Consider the following 22611-nt stretch of genomic DNA (forward strand, 5'->3'; position numbering starts at 1 on the left):
TTTATGGTGCTTTTTATCATTTTTGGAGCATCCTTAATCATTGTTCTTGTGCAAAAAGATCTCTTGGGATTGGGCTTATTGAGTTATTGTGAATTAACATCTAAAGAATAATAATAAACAGGGCAATATTATAGCCTATAAAGATTTAGACTACTATTTGATTTAGTATTATTTATTTAAATTAAAAATTCCGGTGATCTCTAAAGTGTTGAAATAGCGAACCTTGTGTTGAAATAAAAAGGTTAACATTCATCTTGAGACTGAGAGGATCCGGTTTATCTGCATTGTACAGATGATGCAGAACAGAATGTAGCACATTTCTCAGTGTAGAGTTGCGCTCCTCCCATGCACTGGATATAAAGACAGACACACCTCACCTGTTGTTTTAGCTCATATATTGCCTCAAACTCTGTGCATTTCTGCTGTGGATGTGAAGCTTAAAACCTGAAAGTGTATCTTTAAAGATAGATTTGGACGTGTAAAATGGCATCTGAAGGTTTTACTGAGGTGGACTTCACTTGTCCTGTGTGCTTTGACTTCTTCATAAATCCTGTTGTTTTGAACTGCAGTCACAGCATCTGTTCAGACTGCATCCAGGCGTTTTGGGAAAGTAAAGGAATTAGGGAATGTCCCATGTGCAGAGAGATATCGACCGTGAATGATCCTACGTTAAATCTGGCTTTGAAGAACCTGTGTGAGACCTTCCAACAGGAGCAACGTCAAAGATCTTCATCAGGAGCTGAAGCCGTCTGCAGCGCTCACAAAGAGAAGCTGAAGCTCTTCTGTCTGGAGGATCAGCAGACCGTGTGTTTGGTGTGTCGAGACTCCAAACTACACACAGACCACACTTTCTGTCCCATAGATGAAGCCGTGAACAATAATAAGGTCAGTAAACGTCAATAGTTTTCACAGTGACAAATATATAAAAATGATTTCAAATGTGCATGTTTTTGAGGTTTATGTATGCACACAAAGGAATGAATAAATGGATGTGTTTTTGTCTGTTGAATGAGCTGAAACCAAGCTGTTGATTTGGAAGCACACTAATACATTTGCTAATGTCTTCATGTCTTTTAGAATTTCATTGTTTTCAAGCTAAATATCTATGGAAGCCCATTTTAGCCATTTTATGAAAAATAAAACAAGGTAATTGTGACTTTTTTCTCACAATTCTCAATAAGAAATTCACAATTCTGAAAGACGAAGCAGCAATTCTGTGAAAAAAATCAGAATTGAGTGAAACTCGCAAAGACAGAATTGTGAGATAAAAAGCCACAATTACCTTGTTTTATTTTTTATTCAATGGCAGAAACAGGCTTGCATATAAATCAGATCTATGAATCGGATTAAAACATTTTTTACTGAATTGTTATGTTATAATTTACAGGGAGTGGTTGGAGTTACAGTATGGTCAATTAGGCATTGAACAGGTGTCACAGGTTTCAGTTCATTTTCACCCCTCCCTCCCTCCAAACACATTCCCTCCATTGTGATATCAAATAAAAGAGAAACGATCAAATAAATCAATAAAACAGAAGAGCGAGACACTATTTTAACTAATAAGTTTTATTAGTTAACATAAGTTAACCACTTCAGTTAACAATGAGCTAAGAATGAACAATACTTCTACAGCATTTTTTAATCTTAGTTAATGTTATTTTCAACATTTACTAATGCATTTATTATTATTAATCACTCCGGTCGGGGACCAAACAATCACACCATTCACGGGAACCAGAAACGATTGGATTTATTAAAAGTTATACGTGAAACATGAAGAGCATCTCTTCGGGGTGGCCACAGGCCAACATAACAAACAAAAAGGAGACTAGAACAACAAAAAAGAGAAATTAAATAACCTAGACAATTTATAAAACAAAAATACAGCCAGCTACCTAACTTCCTAACCAAAAACAAAGCCCAAACGAATTCACAAAAGAAAATGGGCAGGACACCCCTGCGCTCTGTTTCACATGGTGAGAAGTTTTAGTCACAACAGCAGGTGTTAAACATTAGTTTGGCCGGAGGAGGAATCCAGGTGCTCCGAACCCGTTCGTGTTCGCACCAACAATGGGCTCCCCGACAGCTGGCAAGCGGCTTCCTTAAAAGACTCCGCCTTAATAGAACGACCAATTATGTGCCGACACCACAGCATCATGCAACCTATGAGAGAGCAGACCAAAGAGGAGCCCGAGAGAGAAAGAGAGAAACAGAGCAATACAATACAAAAAAAACAATCATCAAAGAAACGGTCGTAACAGCATTGTTAAAATTAAAAGTTGTGTTAGTTAACATTATAATGCATTGCGCATTAACGACTGTATTTTCATTAACTTACACTAAGAAAGATGAATAAATACTGTAATAAATGCATTGTTCATTGTTCATTCATGTTACATTAACTAACATTAACTAATGGAAGCTTATTGTAAAGTGTTACTGTTGTTTTCTTTCAGGAGAAACTCAAAGCTGTACTGGAACACTTACGGGAGAAGATGGGAATATTTGATAATTTTAAACAGACGTTGGATCAGACTGCTGATATTAATAAGGTTGGAAATAAACAGTGTGATTTAAGTACTTCTGGATGTTATAGATCTAGTTTGGCTATTATATCTTGCTGTTAATTTTCAGGTTCAAACTGAAGAAACAGAGGAGAAGATCAAGAAGGAGTTTGAGGAACTTCGTGAGATTCTGCGCAATGAAGAAGTGGCCAGAATAACAGTACTGCGAGAGGAAGAGAAGCAGAAGAGTCAGATGATAAAGGAGAAGACTGGGAAGACCAGCAAACAGATCGTATCTCTCAAATGTGCAATCAGAGACGTAGAGGAGCAGATGAAAGCTGAAGATGATTCATTCCTGCAGGTGCCAATGAACCCTCATCTACAAAGTGTTCATTATTAAGACAAATGCACACATATGAATGGCATTTTCAGAAATTAAAAAATGCATTTCTTTCTTTTTGTCTTTACAGAACTTTAAGAGCACACTGCAAAGGTTTGTTGTGTTTCCTGTTTCTCTTGTGAATTCTCTGGCTCTTCTCTGATTCCTGAAGGTTTTTGTTTTTTCCAGAGCCCAGTTTAGCCTGCCAGATCCGGGGAATGTTTCCGATTTGCTGATCAATACCCAAGAATACCTGAGTGACCTGAGGCTCACTGTGCTACAGAAGATTGACAGCTCCAGGGGGGACCCCAGTGTAAGAGGAGGCCACAATATCAGACGGGGCCACAGTTCCAGAGAGGGGCCTAGTGTCAGGGGGGACCCCACTTCCAGAGGAGGCCCCAATTTCAGAGGGAGCCCCAGTAATAGAGGGGACCCCAGCTTCAGGGGGGGGCATCATTTTAAGGAGGACCACAGTAACAGAGGGGACCTCAGTTTCAGGGGGGATCCTAGTTTTAAGGAGGACCCCAATTCCAGAGGGGGACACAATTTCAAAGGGGGCCACAGTACCAGAGGGGACCCCAGTTTTAAGGAGGGCCCCAATAACAGAGGGGACCCTAGTTTTAAGGAGGACCCCAATTCCAGAGGGGGACACAATTCCAAAGGGGGCCACAGTACCAGAGGGGACCCCAGTTTCAGGGGGGGCTACAATTTTAAGGAGGACCACAGTAACAGAGGGGAACACAGTTTCAGAGGAGGTCACAATTTTAGGGGAAACTCCAGTTTCCGAGGGGACCACAGGGGCCACAGTACTGGGGGAGCACATAGATTCAGAGGGGGCCGGAATTACAGAGGGGCCCTTAATAACGAGGGGGCCAAAGTTCCAGAGGGTGCGGAGGAGTTCCAGGGGAGCCCCTGAGGGGGACAAGTTAAAGGGATAGTTCACTCAAAAATGAAAATTCTGTCATCATTTATTAACCCTCATGTCGTTCCAAACCTGTATACATTTCTTTCTTATGTTGCACACAAAATAGGATATTTTGAAGAATTTTGAAGGACCAAACAGTTGTTGGTCCCCATTGACTTCCATAGTAGGGAAAAAAATACTATGGAAGTCAATAGGGACCATCAACTGTTTGATTACCAGCATTCTTCAAAACATCTCCTGTTATGTTTAACATAAGAAACAACATGAGGGTGAGTAAATGATGACACAATTTAAATTTTTGGGTGAACTATCCCTTTAATTGGGAGTGTGTTGCAGCCATCAAAATCGAAATTTGTTTATATTCATAAAATGCATTTATGTTGGTCAGCAGAAAGAAACTCATACAGGTTTGAAACAACATGAGGGTGAGTAAATGATAGAATTGACATGTTTGGGTGAACTATCCCTTTAAGCTTAGCCAGCTATACCCTCCACCAGCAATAAAACTATTCAAATAAGTACAAATATGTTACATTCTGAAAATTGCAAATGCAAGAAATTGAATTTATTGAAAGTCGCAGAGTAAACTGCACTGAAGAAAATAGCCTTTCAAACCATTTTTATTCAGAAACTGCTAGTAAATTTGACAAATAATTGCAAAGTAAGGGCAAGTAACAGTGAATTAAACATGACATTTTGAAGTAGAAAGACTGTAATAGCTTTTCTTTTTAAGGACGTTCTCTAGTAGTGGTTATTTTATTTACAACTTCGAAAAATAAATGTTATAGTGGTACACAGACATTAAGCATAGGTTAGACAGTTTATTATTTCTTCATGAGTTTTTTTTAATCGGTGATGGATAGTTTGTTGACGACAGACAAAGACTTAATGGCAATAAACATTCACACAGAACACAGAATAGAAGTATAGAAAGATACTTCTATTATTAACTTAATTTGAACGAATCTGCTTAATTTTTTACTGTATTAACTAAGATATCATCCGATTTTCATTACTTTTATTTTATTTTATTTGACTTTGATCAGAGGTATCAAGTTTTTTAATACTAGCCTTTTTAACGGTGTAGACAGCCATATAAAATCGGCTTTATTTTTTTTCCATTTTAATGGATTCTGTTTAATGGTTGAATTACATTTTAGCAATAAAAAAACATGTCTAATTAATTGAAATGAAAGGTAGGAAAGAATCAGAAGGTATTAATCTTACTAGAAGCAGTGTACCGTGGAAATGACTTTGAAACTGATATTTTAAGGTAAAAAAAACTTACATGTAGTTACTTTAACAACAATTTATTAGAAGTTTAACAAAAATGAAAATTTTAGGGCCTCAATTCCACGTTTTTTTAATATATTTTTTTCTTTACTTAAGTTTACTTAAACTTTAATAAAAAAAAAGCATGTCTTATCCAAATGAATTCATAAAACGTTTGTTTTATAATTAAGAATGTAATGACATTTTTGCAATAATAGGGGCATATGAAATGCTTAATTTTTTTCAGAAATTATGTGTTGTCTTTCAATGTGCCTGAATTTATGATTTAATACAAATGTATTATCAAAAACAGCAGTAATCAAATTAAGGCATAAAAAATAACCTTTTAATCTTTTAAAATGTAATCAAATTAAAATTTGAAAAATTACTTTTATTTTTGGCAACCAAAGTTCTGCACAAAAGAGGTGTACTGTTTAAATAAAAACATGGATGAAAAAGTGTGATATTTGTGACGCTGGAGCACAAAAGCAGTCATTATAGCAATAGCCAAAAATACATTGTATGGGTCAAAATGATTGATTTTTCTTTTATGCCAAAAATCATTAAGATATTAAGTAAAGATCATGTTCCATGAAGATATTTTGTAAATTTCCTACCGTAAATATATCAAAACTTACATTTTGATTAGTAATATGCATTGCTAAGAACTTAATTTGAACAACTTTAAAGATGATTTTCTCAATATTTAGATTTTTTTGCTCCCTCAGATTCCAGATTTTCAAATAATTGTATCTCAGCCAAATATTGTCCGATCCTAACAAACCATACATCAATGGAAATCTTATTTATTCAGCTTTCAGATGATGTATAAATCTCAAATTCAGAAAATGTACCCTTATGACTGGTTTTGTGGTCCAAGGTCACATTTATTAAAATAATTTATATTTATATCATTTTAAACACATTTTTCGTTTTTTAAAAATGCAAGACAGTGCACTGGAATGGAAAATAACTTTTAACATTAATACGTTTATAACACTTTGTTTTTAGTACTTGATGAGCGAGATGCTAAAAAGCAGCAAGATGCTGAAAAATCAAAGAAAAAGCACAACGGACAAAGACATCCATCTGTAGCACGTTTATATAAAATAAGCTTTGATTTATTCTACTACTTGAAATACTCTCTAAAAAGATCAGAAGCTTTGGACAACACGTCATTTATACTCATGCTGAAATGTTTGCTATTAACATGACATTATTACTAAAAAGTTAAATTTTTTCACGTCAAACCTGTTATTACTTCAATTAAAACAGTAGGCTGTGTTTTTAGGTTTAGCCTTTATTCTTCATCTTAGTTATTATGTTCTCATGATAATCTGTGACAGTAATTAAGCTCAGATGAATTTTTGGGTGTTTCATACAATGTATAACATTGTTCTTTGATATGGAAACATACTATAGCTATATTAATTTAGGAGGTGGTTCTGTCATAAATTGTTCTTTTAATGTAACTGTTATTCTTCAATAAATGTTAGTATGATAATTTGTGACAATAATCAAGTTTAAATGTAATTTGGGTGCTTTGTACCATTTATAACATTGTCCTGTAATGAAAACAATAGTCAACTATATTAAAACTATATAACTGTTATTCAGTTCTGTAATAAATTGTTATAAATGAGGTTCTTCATCTTATAAGTGCACAATAAAGAAACAATGATCGGCTACATTTTTGTTTATTTGTTTTTTTATTGCAGAACTTTTCACCTCATTTAACATTTTAATCTATCTCTGGCAACTATCTAGTGTTATAAAGTGTTCATGTTGTTTTTCATTAGTTTTTCATAAAATAATAATGAAAATAATGAAAATAATCATGCAGTTAAGAATATTAATCTGTATAGCAAACTTGCATAGACTAGATGTATATTCTGATTTAAATATATTCGAATATTTACATTATTATAATAAACAGCAGCTATGATAGCGAAGATGTATTATTTATATGGAGACAATCATTTAATGAAAGGCAAACTGTGGGGGGCAGCAGAGGCCGTGGCGGTGACGTCACCGCGTGACGCAATGACGCAATGACGCACTAGCGTGCCTCCGTCAGCTGATCAGAGAGCCGCTGCGGAATTAAGTCGCGTTGCTGCGATATTTTCATAAAATCAACGACAGAACGAATATGAGACGATAAAGAGCGGCTCCGGTGAGTAAAACACACCGACATTTAATCTGTCACGCGGCCGGACACCGAAAGAGCCGCGCTGATGACGCACGAGCGTGCCCCCGTCAGCTGATCAGAGAGCCGCTGCGGAATTAAGTCGCGTTGCTGCGATATTTTCATAAAATCAACGACAGAACGAATATGAGACGATAAAGAGCGGCTCCGGTGAGTAAAACACACCGACATTTAATCTGTCACGCGGCCGGACACCGAAAGAGCCGCGCTGTCACGTTATAATGATGATAAACACACAGATGAACGGGACAGAGGTCAATATACACACGATACACACTGAAATCATCCACAGTCAACACACAAACATTTATATCATACACAAACACATACACATAATATACATGTATGTGATATACTTCTACATCTACACACGCACTATACACAGCAGATGCTTGAACACTGTACACATATGGCATTTTTTCAGCTTAAAAGGTTCAGACAGGTGATTTTCAGTCCAAGTAAGAGTAACGTTATTATTTCTGGTGAATGATATCAACTGCTGATGGTCAGACATGAATATGAGACAGTTTCATTATGAGCTGTTTTAAAAAGAGTAATTTGTGTAACAGGATTGCAACAGTAAACATGGTTTGTAAATCATGCATCATTGATTCACACAGGAGTGATTTTTAGGCCCAGACACCATCTTCAAATGTGTTAAACAGGGCTGATATTGTATTTTATGGTTGGCATTTAAGCATAAATTAAATGAACCAAAATATGAAATAAACAAACATCAAACAGACCGTGACTGAAGAATTTTGTGCATTAAATATCAGTTTATATTTACAAATGTTTAGAATAGATCTGGTCAAAATGAGTGATTCTGTTATGGGTTTAGTAATGCTTTATATAGCAGGATGTTGGATATACATGATAATATAGAGCAATTATAGCAATTGATGTATGCTAAATGTAATTGTTGAAACAATGCTTCTTTTACATATTTATAATCTATATATCAAGGCCTATGCATTATATTGTGTATGTTGGTATGCAGGTATAGCTGTTGTTTTGTCTTTTTTTTTTTGTTACTTTTTACTTTTTTGAGCGCACAAGGCAGCAGGCCTTGATATTAATGCCACTTATGTGTCGGTTTGTATTGAGGAAGTTGATTCTAAGATTTTAGTAATGCTTTATATAGCAGGATGTTGGATATACATAATATAGAGCAATTATAGCAATTGACGTATGCTAAATGTAATTGTTGAAACAATGCTTCTTTTACATATTTATAATCTATATATCAAGGCCTATGCATTATATTGTGTATGTTGGTATGCAGGTATAGCTGTTGTTTTGCCTTTTTTTTTTGTTACTTTTTACTTTTTTGAGCGCACAAGGCAGCAGGCCTTGATATTAATGCCACTTATGTGTCGGTTTGTATTGAGGAAGTTGATTCTAAGATCAGTTTGGCTTTGTTTCTCTGGCGCATGGTCATCGTTTATAGGTTTATAATAGATTTAGCATTGCACACTTAGCAGCAGTTTGTTTTATTTTACTAAGGATATTGCCTTTTATTAAAGGTGTTATTTGATTGTGTATGACTGGTGATTTGTTAAAAAGCACTGTCATGCCATCATGGCATGGGAATTGTAACCAAAACAGATGCTTTGTACAGATTTCAGAACAGACACACTCAGTTATATTCTCTTTATCTTTTAGCGGCTGATATTTCCACGTATTGTTGTTCTGGTAATAGGGCTGTGCGATATTGAAGAAAAATGCAATATGCGATATGCGATACGATAATGCTTAAAGTGCCACATGCTCAGATGAAACAGTAAGATATCTGCTGACTTTCAGAGAGATCAGATCCACTCTGAGTTCATTGGTTGTTTTCCGATCTGTGTCTGTCTGTACGGATGAACGCTCATTGATTGCTCTGAAAGGGCTTGGTTTGATTCGTCTGCTGTTGTGTTGTGAGTGTCTGTCAGACCGAGAGAGACGGCAGAGCTGAAGCACACAGTCTTATTGGTTCTAAATCAGCAGAAGAATCCTTGCAGGATGAAACTGGTTAATTTAGTGAACATTAAACGAGTGTTTCGCAGGCTCAGGTTTAATCTGAGGAGACATAAGCATGTCAGGTAAAGTCAGTCCGCTTTCTGCATTTCTTTCCTCAATGTGTGCGATTGAATAGTTTTGATGGATTTAAAGTCATGTGTTCTTAATAATCTGAATTATTTATAGCAATACAAATGAACAAATGAATGATCGATTGTTGAATTCTCATTAAATCCAGTAATGTTGTATCTTATCATTTATTTTATGTTGTTTATACAATTGATCTTAGATTACAATTATGGTTTAATAAATCAAGTTTCTCTTTCATAATACATTAAAACACAAGCTAGCAGCAATAGTTAATGTTAAAAGCGTGATTTGTGGTGTTTTATTGGACTAGCGCTTATAGAAGTGTTCAATAGTACTTACAGTTAGAGTCAGTGATGTCCATTTATCTGTGCGTTACGTAACAAGCTCTGTGTCGATCTCAATTCTGCTTCAGTTCTGTTCTAGAGTGATTTTAATTACCAATTCAATTTACAGTTGTGCTGCACTTATAACATCAGATGTCGAACCCTTCATCAGATTAAAGAGTTTGAACTTAAGAACTTCTGCATGTTGTTTTAAGGGATGGATATTGATTTTGATTGATTTTTTTGTCAGTTTGAGGTTAATCTGTGATGTTTGTCAATCATGGTGCACTCATTTGCTCCAGTTGGAAACGTGCTCTCTGTTCTTTCTTGTATTCTGTGCATGTATTTGTATACTGTAGTGTACCAGTTATAGTATGCTAAATGTAGGAATAGTGCAGGAATAGTATAGTATGAGTAGTATGCTAGAGTGTTACTCCAAACATCTGGAGTCAATAATCATAAATATCTGAATCTGTTATGAATGAATTGGTCACATTTTGTTTACTTGTATAGCCTATAATTTTTGAAGGTGAAGAATTACCAGTTATATAATTTTGTAAGGTTTCCTTGACTATAAAGCATATTTTATTGGAACATTCTGCTTTCAATTATATAAATACATTTTACTTAATTTAATTCATGGACATTTCTAAAAGCTTTCTCCTGGGAAAATATAAAATATCAAAAATAAAGAGTTTATATAATTGCTATATTTAAAAAAAAAAATGTTGTAAGAAAAATATTGTTACATTTGTTAAATTAAATAAATTTTGTTTGAGAAATTTTCATTTCTACTACAAAAAGTATTTACTTCTGATTAGGGATATGCCGGTATCAAATTTTCATGTTGCGATTAATTGCTAATGCTTTTATCACGGTATACGGTATTAAAAAAAATACTCATAAAATATCATGTGAGCTCATTAAATGGGAAGGAATGGGGGGAAGTCGTGGCCTAATGGTTAGAGAGTCGGACTCTTGAGCAAGGCACCGAACCCCCAACTGCTCCTCGGCTATACTGACTATAAAGCATATTTTATTGGAACATTCTGCATTTAACAGCTGCATTTAAATGAATTATTATTATTATTATTATTATTATGCTGTCAGAGAGTGAAAGTGCGCTTTCATCCAGAGCGTCTCTCACATGTTCCGCCATGTGCTTCTCGTCCACGCTTGTTTACATCAGAGTGCGCACGCGTCTTTCATGCAGCATACAGCGGTGTTGTGCATTTTGACCAGTTGATGGGAAAAGTATTCTTAAAATGCATTCAAAATTCTGAATAATCTGTAATATATAATTATTCACGGTATTTAGAAGTGCCCACGATAACAATATCGTGCATAATCATTACCGTGATATATCGCATCACCGAATACCGGCACAAGTCTACTTCTGATATGGTGTTAAAATAAATAAATAATGTTTATTTAATAAACTGATTTTTTTGAAAAATGTAATTATATATTATAAATTATACAATTATATACAGTATATAAAAATAAATATACTTTTTTTCCAGGCCTTTGTTTGTTCATCTAGGCCAGTTATTTCACTTCTTCATTTCTGTGTTTCTGGAATTTCCAACAATGCATTGATTGTGTCTGATTACTGTTTTCTTTTGTCGTCTCTCTCTTTTCAGTATCACAGAGAACATGTCAGGAAACAGTCTGGTATTACCCATAGTTCTGTGGGGCCGCAATGCGCCCACTCACTGCATCTCCAGCCTGCTGGTGATGGACGATCTGGCCACCATCATCACCGGCTGCCATGATGGACAGATCTGCATCTGGGACATGACCCCAGAGCTGGAGGTGAGAGGTCACGGCAAGGTCACACATAGCTTGTTTTTCTTTAAAGGGACAGTGCACCCAAAAAATTAACATTTTGTCATCATTTACTCCCATATGACTGACTATCTTCCATGGGCTGGAATGTTATGAAGGTTATTAATCGCTCCGGATTGTTTAATGAGTTTCTGTGTGTCTCTGTGTGTTTAGGTCAATCCTCGCGCTCTGCTGTTCGGACACACGGCTTCTGTCACCTGTCTGTCCAAGGCCAGCGCAGGAAGTGACAAACAATACCTCGTCAGCGCCTCCGAAAGCGGGTGAGAGAGAGTTTATCATGGGCTCTTTAGGCTGTGCTGATCTGTAAGATAACAGTGTGTTCAGACAGTGAAATATGTGTTTATTATTATATTAAATGTTAGCAGTTTCACCTGAGACGTCTTTTGTGTTTGTCACAGGGAAATGTGTTTATGGGACGTCAATGATGGACGCTGTATTGAGTTCACCAAACTGGCCTGTGCACACACCGGAATACAGGTAACACACACACACACACACACACTTACACACTTATTGAAATAAGTACATACTTTATGCAGTTTAATTGCAGATTTACAAGACAGAAAACATTCCAACATCATAAGACCAGCTAACAAAAGGCCAAGGACCATGTATTTAAAAAAAATTGTATATACAATGTATAATTTAATATCTAAAAATAATATATATATATAAAAAATATTTATATATTATTTATATGTAAACCACACATCTAAAATAAATGTTTTTACAATTTTAGAATTAAGAAAAATAAAACATAATTTATTTATGAATCAACACTCTCTCTGAACAAGACTGCATTAGAGTAATAGAGATTCTGCTATAAAGAACTCAAAGAGTCATATATTTAAAAATATGTATAGTTATTTAAAATATTATGATTATAAATACTAAAGACTAACGCAAATGTTCTTGCATGTTTAGATTTAAGAAAAATAAACATTGAATTTATTTATAAATAATTTTTCATAAAACTCTGTCTCTCTTGTACAGTTTTATCAGTTCACCATCGGCACACAGAGGGAGGGCCGTCTTCTGTGTCATGGGCATTACCCAGAAATCCTTGTAGTGGATGCTACCAGTCTGGAGGTCCTTTACTCACTCGTGTCCAAGATTTCGCCTGACTGGATCAGTTCCATGAGCATCATTCGCTCGCATCGCACGCAAGGTAACCGCTGCTGTTTTGGCATGTGAGAATGTGATGCATTTCAGGATTATAGGAGCTAATGTCTATTTATGACATCTGTGACGTACTGTCGATAACCACTAACAATAATTTAATCTCATTTTATAATAAGAAAGGGGAATGTGCACAGATAATGTACTCAGTGAAGTTCTAAATGTTTAAAATAATAATGCAAATACAGTTTTGGTCTTAAATATCATAAAATGTCAAATCATTGCACACTTTTAAGCTACTAGCAAATGGCCATAAAATTAAAATCTAGCAACTAAATTCCTTAAATAACAAATTAAAAAACAATTAATTAAAAATTAATTTTAAAATGTAAAAATGTTTACAATTAATTTACAATTAATTTACTTTATTAAGAAATACACAGATACAAAGAATGTGATTTTTTAAAAATTACATATTGTATATTGAATTTTTTTTAAATAATAGTGCAAATCCAAAAAAATCATTTCACACTTGAAAGCTACTAGCAAAAATTAAAATCTACCAACTAAATGAATTAAATTACAAATTTAAACATTTTGATTATGATTTTTAAATTTAAAAATGACTTATTTAGAATGCATTTATATGTAAATAAATAAATAAAGAGAATGTGATTTATTATTATTATTTGTATTTTTTCATTCATTTATTCAAAAATTCATTGCAAACTAGCAAGCTAGTATCTAATGGACAAAAAATTTAAATCTTCCAACAAAATTACTTAAATTACACATTTAAAATATATGATTTTTACATTTACAAATGACTTATTCAAAATGTATTTATATGTAAATATAGATAGAAATAAATAGATATAGATTGGTTTTATTTATTTTATATTCATTCTAGAGGTCGACCGATAGTGGATTTTGCCGATACCGATAGCTAGGTTGGACCACACTGGCCGATACCGATTAATCGGCAAAACCGATACATCGGTCGACCTCTAATTCATTCATTAAAAAATTCTTAGCACACTGAAAAGCTGCTAGTTAGTGGCCACAAAATTAAAATCTACCAGCAAAGTTACTTAAATTACCATACAAGTATCATAGTTTTGGAGTCCATAGAGATTAAGTTGAGAATAAACAGCAATAATCCTTTAACTACAGCCCATAATGACTCTCAATCTGGAGGTTTCTCACCATTTAAAGTGTGTGTGTTTCAGAGGACACAGTGGTGGCTGTGTCTGTCACTGGGATTCTTAAGGTGTGGATCATCACCGCTGACGTCAGCAGGATGCAGGTGAACAGTTCAACTCAACCGTACATGTCAATAAACACATGTTCTAGACAGAAACCCCGTGTAGATGGACAGAATGTGTGTGAATTCATTTGGAGAATGAAAGTGTGTGTGTTTCCCGCAGGATCTGGACCCTGTTTTTGAGGAAGAGTCGAAGCCCATCTACTGTCAGGGCTGCCAGAGCATCTCGTTCTGCACGTTCACACAGCTCTCGCTGCTGGTGGTGTGTTCAAAGTACTGGAGGGTGAGTGTGTGCGATTATGAGTTTGTGATGATGTGCTTCACATTATGGTTTGAGTTATACTGATCTGTGCTGCAGGTGTTTGATGCAGGTGATTTCTCCCTGCTGTGTTCGGTCCTGAGCGAGAACAATCAGTCGTGGGTCGGAGGAGAATTCATCGCTGCTGATAAAGTCATAATCTGGACCGAAGATGGTTGCAGCTACATTTACAAACTACCGGCCAGGTAATGCAACAACACATGCTACAGTACTAAAGCTGCACTATTAATCGAAATAAATAAAAAATCCTGATATGGCTTAGCGCAATGTGAGTGTTTCTTAGTGAATCACAGCGCTGTGTTTGTTTGCATGCATGCATGCATGCATGCAGCTCATGATCCAGTTTTTTTCAGTGTAATTTCACAGTAAATGCTGCTCCGCACAAAATTGTTTGGGTCGCTTATAACGTGCATTTACAAAATGCAACATGTACAGAATGCAACATGGCTAACCATCTTCCCAAACTTTTTTAAAAACACTTACAATTTTTAAATACATTTTAAATAACATTTATCATCAGACAAATTTGCAATTACATTTTTTTTACTTGCATTGTGCAGCGCACACAAACAAACACACTATCAAACTATCAAGAAATATCCACATACCTAATATATACCTAATAACAGCAGACTAATAATAAAGAGCTTGTGATTTTTATTAATGTATTATTTATTTTATATGTAAATAATCTTTTAAATGTAACAATATATAAAGAAAATGTGCTCTTATTGTATATGACTTTTAGATATAAATATAACTTGGTAAAGAGAATGTGTTTTTTATTCATTTGTTTTAAATGTAAATTAGGGCTGTGCAATTAATCGAAAAACAGTTTAGATTTCGATTTCGGCCTCCAACGGTTATGAAAATACAATAATCAAGATAAAACGATTATTACACCACATTACGCCCCCTTTCCAGCGGTGCGCTTTCGTTCCTCCATAAAAGCCCAATTTCACGTGCTAATCAGTAAAATCTTGTAACGTGACTTTTGCAAAATGGGACGTGCTTGATTTATGGAAGTATATTAGATTTATTCATGTTTTTAAAAGCGTGAAAGAGAACTTGTGCTGTTCCTCAGGAAGATTTCTGTGTATGCGCTCAGAATCTGAACAGAACACAGACATGTGAAGTCAACTTTTAGCTCAAGGTGCGTGCCTAAATGGTCAAATACACGCAAAAATGTGTTAAAATGCGGCACTTAGTGATTATTCACGTAAACCCTCGTCGGTCATGTAATAAATGAACGTAAAGAGTTGAGAATGAAAATACACGTGTAAGGGTAAATTGGATCCGTGCAGCTCTTAAAGTGACAGCAGCCTAATATTCCTGCAGCTGTCTGTATCTATAATGTTAATCAAACAATAAAATAAAAAGAGAAAATCACTCACTGATCTTGACTAACTAATATTAGTAGCTTAAATAAGAATCAGTTTATTTAAAGGGGACATAACACACACAGCTTCTGCCAATCTCAAGTTAATCTTTAGTACCTATAGAGTAGTATTGCATCCTTCATATCTCCAAAGAGACTTTACTTTTACCAGATTTATAAAAGAAAGAAAGTTTAATTCTTACAGTGAAGACTATGCTGTTTTATCTTACATTTGATTATTCATTTCTGTAGGCTGTTAACTGCTTGAGACTTGCATAAAAAAACCTTAAAGCACAGTTTGTTTAATTTGTTTGGACATAACGATTAACCGCGAGCCGGTTGAAAATCGATTCAAATATGTGACGATTCAAATCGGTTGAGATGCTAAACAAAAGTGAATCTGCGTCTCATTCAGCTCTTCTGCTGTTTCTGTTTCATGCAGATATTTTTTATGTATAGTTTCACAAAACTGAAGTCAAACCATTCTGTTTTTGCTTCAAATTTTGAAATTATACAATCGAATTTAGATTAAAAACTGTTCATGTTGAATGCATGCAGCATCTTTGTTTGGATCACGATTAAAATGCAGTGGTTGCCGCTAATTTTAAAAGGAAAGAGCACAGACAAAGCCTTATTTTGTTTATATGAACATATTTATTTTATTTGTGTTATTTATTTTATTTGGGCCCGCATTTTGTCCAAGCAAGAATAAAAGGACACATTTAGTTTATAATTTGTCTTAAATCTCATTTTGTAAAAAAAAATCGTGAATCGTGAGTTGAGTGAATCGTTACATACCTATTCATTTGTATCTTTTTATTCTATTGTATTTGTCCTTTGCTTTTTTTATTACTGACAGTTTAATTATTTTCAATAATTTGAGGACTTTTTGTTTGTTTGTTACTAATATTACTCTGCTGTGGTATTGAGAATTGTGAAATTTCGCATAGCAACCTTATTTACAGAAAATATATATTTGATATGTATCACTATCTTTAAATAAATCACGTTTATTCTATTGTATTTGTCCTTTGCTTTTTTTATTACTGACAGTTTAATTATTTTCAATAATTTTGAGGACTTTTTGTTTTTGTTTGTTAGTTACTAATAGTTACCTAAAACTCTGCTGTGGTATTGAGAATTGTGAAATTTCGCTGGTCTCTACAATGTAGATGTCATAGCAACCTTATTTACAGGAAATATATATTAGATAACTATCACTATCTTTAAATAAATCAGTCATATAAAGTTTTAGTCATATGGCCCACTCATAATCGTGTTAAATAATCATGATTACAATACTGACCGAAATAATCGGGATTATGATTTTTGCCATAATCGAGCAGACCTAATGTAAATTTGATATAAATTAAAAATATGGATTTAGAAGATGTGAATTATTTTTTTTCCCTGATCTATTTAATACATTTTCTATATACATATAACTATTAAAAAAAGTGAATAAAATTTCACACACCAACAAAGCACCTACACATTACCAACCGCTTACAAATTGCCAACAAATCATAACAAACTCACAGAAAAACATTTATCCAGCTAATGACCACACACATTAAAAAACTGTCAGGTCAGGTCTACAGCTACAAACTGTGAAACTACTACTGCTGATCAGTCTGTGTGTGTTTCAGCTGTCTCCCAGCGAGCGAACACTTCCGCAGCAATATGGGGAAGAAGACGGAGGGTTCGATCCCTCCTCTGGTGTACAGCATAGCGGACCGCGCCGACAAACAGGTCAGAGACATGCACACATGAGGAAACAACTATACACTCACTTGTACTTTACAAACATGTCTGTTTATTCTTGGCCTTCAGATTCAGTCAAATTTAGAAAGTGGACATTACAGGTGTCTTGAGAGGATCAAAAGTACAAGTTATTACGTTGTAATGAAAGTTTACGAAGACAAATCTTTTCATTTAATAACATCACTGATGAATCAGGTACATGATTTAGGAACGTCAGTTTTGATTTCATGTGACTTTAAAGATTAGTTGATCTCAGCCAATCGTAGAGCATTAAATGTCCTGTGTGTTTAAGTTCAGTTTCTTTATAAAAACACGGCTGTTCAAAAGTTTGCGGTTGGTGAGATTTTTAATGTTTTTGAAAGAAGTCTCTTCTGCTCACCAAGGCTGCATTTATTTGATAAAAAATACAGTAAAAACAGTAAAATAGTGAAATATTATTAAAATTTAAAATAACTGTTTTCTATGTGAATATATAGTAAATTGTAATTTATTCCGGTGATCAAAGCTGTATTTTCTAGGGATGCACCGAATTTTTGGCCGCCGAAAATGGCATTTTTGGTTTTCGGCCGAAAGAGAAAAACGGCCCAAAGTACGAGTCGAAAATATAGACTACATATAATAATATATATGTAGCTCAAATAATGTGCTGACAGGAAATTTCTGTGCAGTATACTTGTTCCTGTTTGCAGTAGCGCTACTGTGCTGTAACATCCTGTAGCACAGCTGTACTGGACAATGCTGGTAAAATGATGCTACCTTCAGTGACGCTATGCTCTGCTCACATGCTCTGATAATAAGTGACCCTGGAGCACAAAAGCAGTCTTAAGTCGCTGTGGTATATTTATAGCAATAGCCAACAATACATTGTATGGGTCAAAATTATAGATTTTGAGATTTCTTGAGGTTTTGTGGTCCAGGGTCACATAATAGCTTTGTAGGACTATACGTTATTTGGATAATTAGTCCAAAAAAACAACAACTTATATCTGATTCTGTTACGTAGAAGAGAATAAAAAGAATATATTGATATTTAATATTAAGGTAACACTTTACAATAAGGTTCCATTAGTTAATGTTAGTTAATGTATTAACTAACATGAACGGACATTGAACAGTACATTTATTACAGTACTTATTAATCTTTCTTTATGTTAGTTAATGAGAATACAGCTGTTCACTGTTAGTTTATGTTAATTCAGAGTGCATTAACTGTTAACATGCAGAACTGTTGATTTTAATAATGCATTAGTAAATGTTGAAATTAACATTAAATAAGATTAATAAATGCTGAAGAACTATTGTTCATTCTTAGTTCATGTTAACTAAAGTAGTTAACTAATGTGAAGTAATGAACCTTATTGTAAAGTGTTACCAATATTAATATAAATTCTGTCCAGTTTTATTGTGTTACTTTCAGTAAAAGTGTGGTTATTTTATTGGCTTGTGTTTTTTAAATTCAGTATCATTAAAATTGAGTTAAATTTAAAAAGTCTTACAAAATTACTTTATATTATTTAATGAAATAATAAATAATCATTACAAAGAAGTTTCTGTTTTGGCTCAGAATTTTCACTTCGGTGCATCCCTAGTATTTTCAGCATCATTACTCCAGTCTTCAGTGTCACATGATCCTTCAGAAATCATTCTAATATGCTGATTTGCTGCTCAAGTTAAAGTTTCTACATTATATTTACTAGTAGCTTATCAGTGGGGACTACTGTATGTCAAGTTGATGTCCATATGGCAGAAATGTACAATAAAGTTAATGCAGTTAGTTAATGACATGTAATCAAACAGACGGTGAACACTGTTAACTGCAGTGATCATTATATGTTGCGATTAAACTTATAGCAAAATTTGGTAGTTTCATATGTTAAATAAAATTCAATTAAATGTTAAATGAAACCCCCAAACTTTAGAACGGTGGTTTATGTTTTTAGTTTGTGTTCTGTCTAGGGCTGGGCGATATATATAAAAAAAAGATATCTCGATATTGTCAAAATTATTACGATATTCGATATATATCTCGATATGTTTGCATTTGTTTTAAATAATAAAAAAAACGTGATTTTCTTTTGCCCCCATTAAAAAAAACAGCAACAAACAATTTAGATAGAACAGCTATTGTTACAAAGTAAATACAAAATGTTTAGTGCAAATTTAAGCAGTTAAAAAAAATCTAGACCAAGTGATCACTTACTGCTTTTTATTAAATGAACACATGTATATGTAACTGAAGTAGTGCAAAACAAGTACAGAAAGTGCATTCTGTCAGCTTTTTTTAGTGCATGCAATTCACAATTTACACTGTGCAGCTGGGGGGAAATAATTAAACTTTTTTTTAAAGTTAAAGTTTTTTTTTTTTTTTTTTCACTAAAAACCCTCTCAGATGGGAAGCTAGTTGCTGGAACACATAGGTATATATAGGCTATATATATAAGTTAATACCAAAGACTTATGCACTCTCTCTGTCTATATTATGAAAACTGGTAAAACAAATGAAAGATATTATAACAGTGAAATTTCTAATAGTAATTCCAAACTGCCATAACCTATGTTTCTCTATTCAAAACAACAGCGGTTGAGTAAGTGCATTTATTCAGCGATCACAATCGCAATCAATACAGTCGAGATCTCATGACAGAACACAGACTGGTTGAGTGACACTTTCATTTAGATAAACGCTAAACTCCAGCTTGTTTGTTGGAGTTTTCAGGTCATCGTCGGCGGCGCTTCTGCAGTGAGGAGCGAGCGTTTGCGCATGGTTGCCAGATTGCTTAAAATAAGCAAAACACCGGGCAGAAAATGTATCCTTGTAAAAGCAAAGCTCTGATTCTGGGATTTGAACTCTTGATATCTGGCAACCGCACTCATGAAAGCTCGTGTAGTAGAGGCGTGTAGAGCAGTCCGCAATAACCGTCTCCTTTTTTGGACGTTCGGCGCGTTCTTTTAGGAAAGTATGCTTGAATTTGAAATATTCGATATTCACGATATTTTCAAATTTTACATCGTCGTCAAAATTGTTGCGATATTATCGCTAATATTCGATATATATCGCTCAGCCCTAGTTCTGTCTGTGTTTTGTTCTCGTCAGTCTGCTCCTGTGTATGTTTGTGTGTTATCTGTGCCGTGTTTGATTTCTGTATGATTTGCTCTCTGTCTGTTGTTGCCCCGGCCCAGCTGGAGGAGGGGTGGGAGGGGCAGTGTGTTGTGGTGCGTCTTCCTGACAGCGCTTGTGATCCGGAGCTCTACACTCCTGAATTGCAATACATCCAGCGGCCTCTAGAGGCACCAGTAAGCCCAACTGACAGCGAGACGCAGGGGCGAGGAAGCTCTCCACGCATAATAATATCACACAATATGCAAGATTTCATTTTGGCATTATCTGTTTTATTTTGACATTTGTAAAAATGTTATGTAATTGCACGTATTTTGCATGTGTGAATATGATTGGATGTCTTGAGAGCTTCCTGTGCAGTTCCTGCCTCTCTTTTGCTGTCTGTCTAATAGTCACTCACTCTGATTTGCTAAGTCTCATGCACCTCCCACTAAAAACGACCAATCATTGACCTTCCTCATTGGTCTTCACTCAGTGAAGATGCATGCAAAGTCCCAGAGCTTCTTTACAGTCGCTTGTTTTATTCTGATGCATTCAGTTCATAAAAGGTGTTGATTTGGTCTTGATGGAAGCCCGTTTCCACCACTGAATAAAAAATAAAAAAGGGTAATTATGACTTTTCTCACAATTGTGAGTTTACATTGCACAGGAATTTTTTCTCAGAACAGCATGAAATAAAATAACAATTCTGTCTTTTCTTGCAGTTGTGAGGTTATATTTTGTAATTCTGACTCCTTTTTTCAGAATTGTGAGATATAAATTCGCAATTGCAAAAAATAAAGTCAGAATTTTAAGAAATAAACTCTCAATTAAGACCTTTATTTCTCGCAATTGCGAGTTCTTATCTTGCAGTTCTACATTTTTTTCTCACAATTCTGACCTTTTTGTAAAGAATTGCGAGTTTACATCTCAATTCTGACTTTATAACTCGCAATTGCTTGTTAGAAAGTAAGAACTAGTAAACTCGCAATTGTGAGAAAAAAGGTCAGAATTGCGAGTCTTGACTTTTTAATCTCACAATTCTGAGAAAATTGCGAAAATTTATCGCAATTACGAGAAAAAAAGCAGTTCATATCATGCAATTCTGACTCTATTTCTCAGAATTGTAACTTTATATTACTCAATTCTAACTTTATAACTCGCATTTCTGAGATAAAAGTCAGAACTGTTAGATGGAAACTCCCAATTGTGAGAAAAAAGTCACAATCACCTTTTTATTTTTTATTCAATGGCAGAAAAGGGCTTCCATAGGTCTTTTTAAATTCTAAAATGTAATATTATTAGAGTTATATGAAGTGTGTCGCTCTCTGGTTGTCTTCAGCTGATCTTTCTGTGTGTTTTTTGGGTGTGTATTCAGCATGTTTTAGCGTGTGGGTTTGGACGTGTGTGTCGTGAGCGTGTGTTTATCAAGAAAAGCTCAATGGTGGAACTTTGCACTGTTCTCAATACAGGATTTAGCTTTGAAAATTCAGAGGACATACATCAATATTATATGATGCATCGATCAATTTAAAATGGTCATTTCCACTTCAATTCATGCCACTTCAGACACATGACATGGTAAAACACTAAGAGGAATTTTACATTGAAACATCTTGGATGAATGAATGTAAAATCTCTTAAAAATTGCAGTTTTTCACACCAGAATAATAAGCACAGAACCTAATTGTGAATTTTTCATCAGTCTTTTTTATATTATTATTGCTTTTAGCATACTTTTTGTGACCATGCATATATCACAGTGTATAAGTGATAATGTATGTTTAGCTTAATGATTTAGAGTATTTCAACAGCAGTACTGATTTTCCTGTGTTTTAAAAATGAGTTGCTTATAAAACAACGGGAAACAAAGCAATCAATTTTATTTATATAATGTAAAATTGTAGGTTGGGGATGGAATGTTTTTATCCACAGGGATTTTATTTGATGGATCATTTCACACTTTTAAGTAATTTATATGAAGGATTATTAAAACAAACATTTTTTTCAATCTTTTAGATGTCATAAACCCCCAAATATGATCATCCGAGGGACCTAAAATTTATAAGGCAACTGTATATTTTCATGTATAAAGATCAGTTTATACTGTGAAATGAAT

At 34.4% G+C, this 22611-nt stretch overlaps 2 protein-coding genes across 5 annotated transcripts in view; both read left to right on the forward strand.

Moving 5' to 3' along the window:
- Positions 1–420: 420 nt before the first annotated feature.
- Positions 421–3799, forward strand: LOC107653353 (E3 ubiquitin-protein ligase TRIM17-like). The gene is made up of 5 exons (XM_016440046.1): positions 421–885; positions 2457–2552; positions 2635–2865; positions 2975–2997; positions 3073–3799. Exons 1-5 carry the CDS (start codon positions 484–486, stop codon positions 3797–3799), a joined length of 1479 nt encoding a protein of 492 aa, XP_016295532.1. The 5' UTR covers positions 421–483.
- Positions 3800–7157: 3358 nt separating this feature from the next.
- The window catches only part of wdr7 (WD repeat domain 7), a 141354-nt gene continuing 125900 nt past the window's right edge, over positions 7158–22611 (forward strand). For 2 of the 4 annotated variants that reach the window (XM_016440087.1, XM_016440088.1), the window contains exons 1-9: positions 9257–9373; positions 11347–11518; positions 11705–11811; positions 11950–12028; positions 12545–12719; positions 13900–13976; positions 14098–14217; positions 14293–14438; positions 17281–17383. In XM_016440087.1, coding sequence (XP_016295573.1) covers positions 9294–9373; positions 11347–11518; positions 11705–11811; positions 11950–12028; positions 12545–12719; positions 13900–13976; positions 14098–14217; positions 14293–14438; positions 17281–17383 — 1059 coding nt within the window. In that variant the 5' untranslated portion in view covers positions 9257–9293. Of the gene's footprint in view, positions 7254–7332; positions 7437–9256; positions 9374–11346; positions 11519–11704; positions 11812–11949; positions 12029–12544; positions 12720–13899; positions 13977–14097; positions 14218–14292; positions 14439–17280; positions 17384–22611 lie in introns of those variants that run through there. The other 2 variants (XM_016440090.1, XM_016440089.1) reach the window with 2 other exon arrangements.

This window comes from Sinocyclocheilus anshuiensis, unplaced genomic scaffold (genome assembly GCF_001515605.1).
Source record: "Sinocyclocheilus anshuiensis isolate Anshui unplaced genomic scaffold, SAMN03320099.WGS_v1.1 scaffold1151, whole genome shotgun sequence".
Taxonomy (NCBI): Eukaryota; Metazoa; Chordata; class Actinopteri; order Cypriniformes; family Cyprinidae; genus Sinocyclocheilus; species Sinocyclocheilus anshuiensis.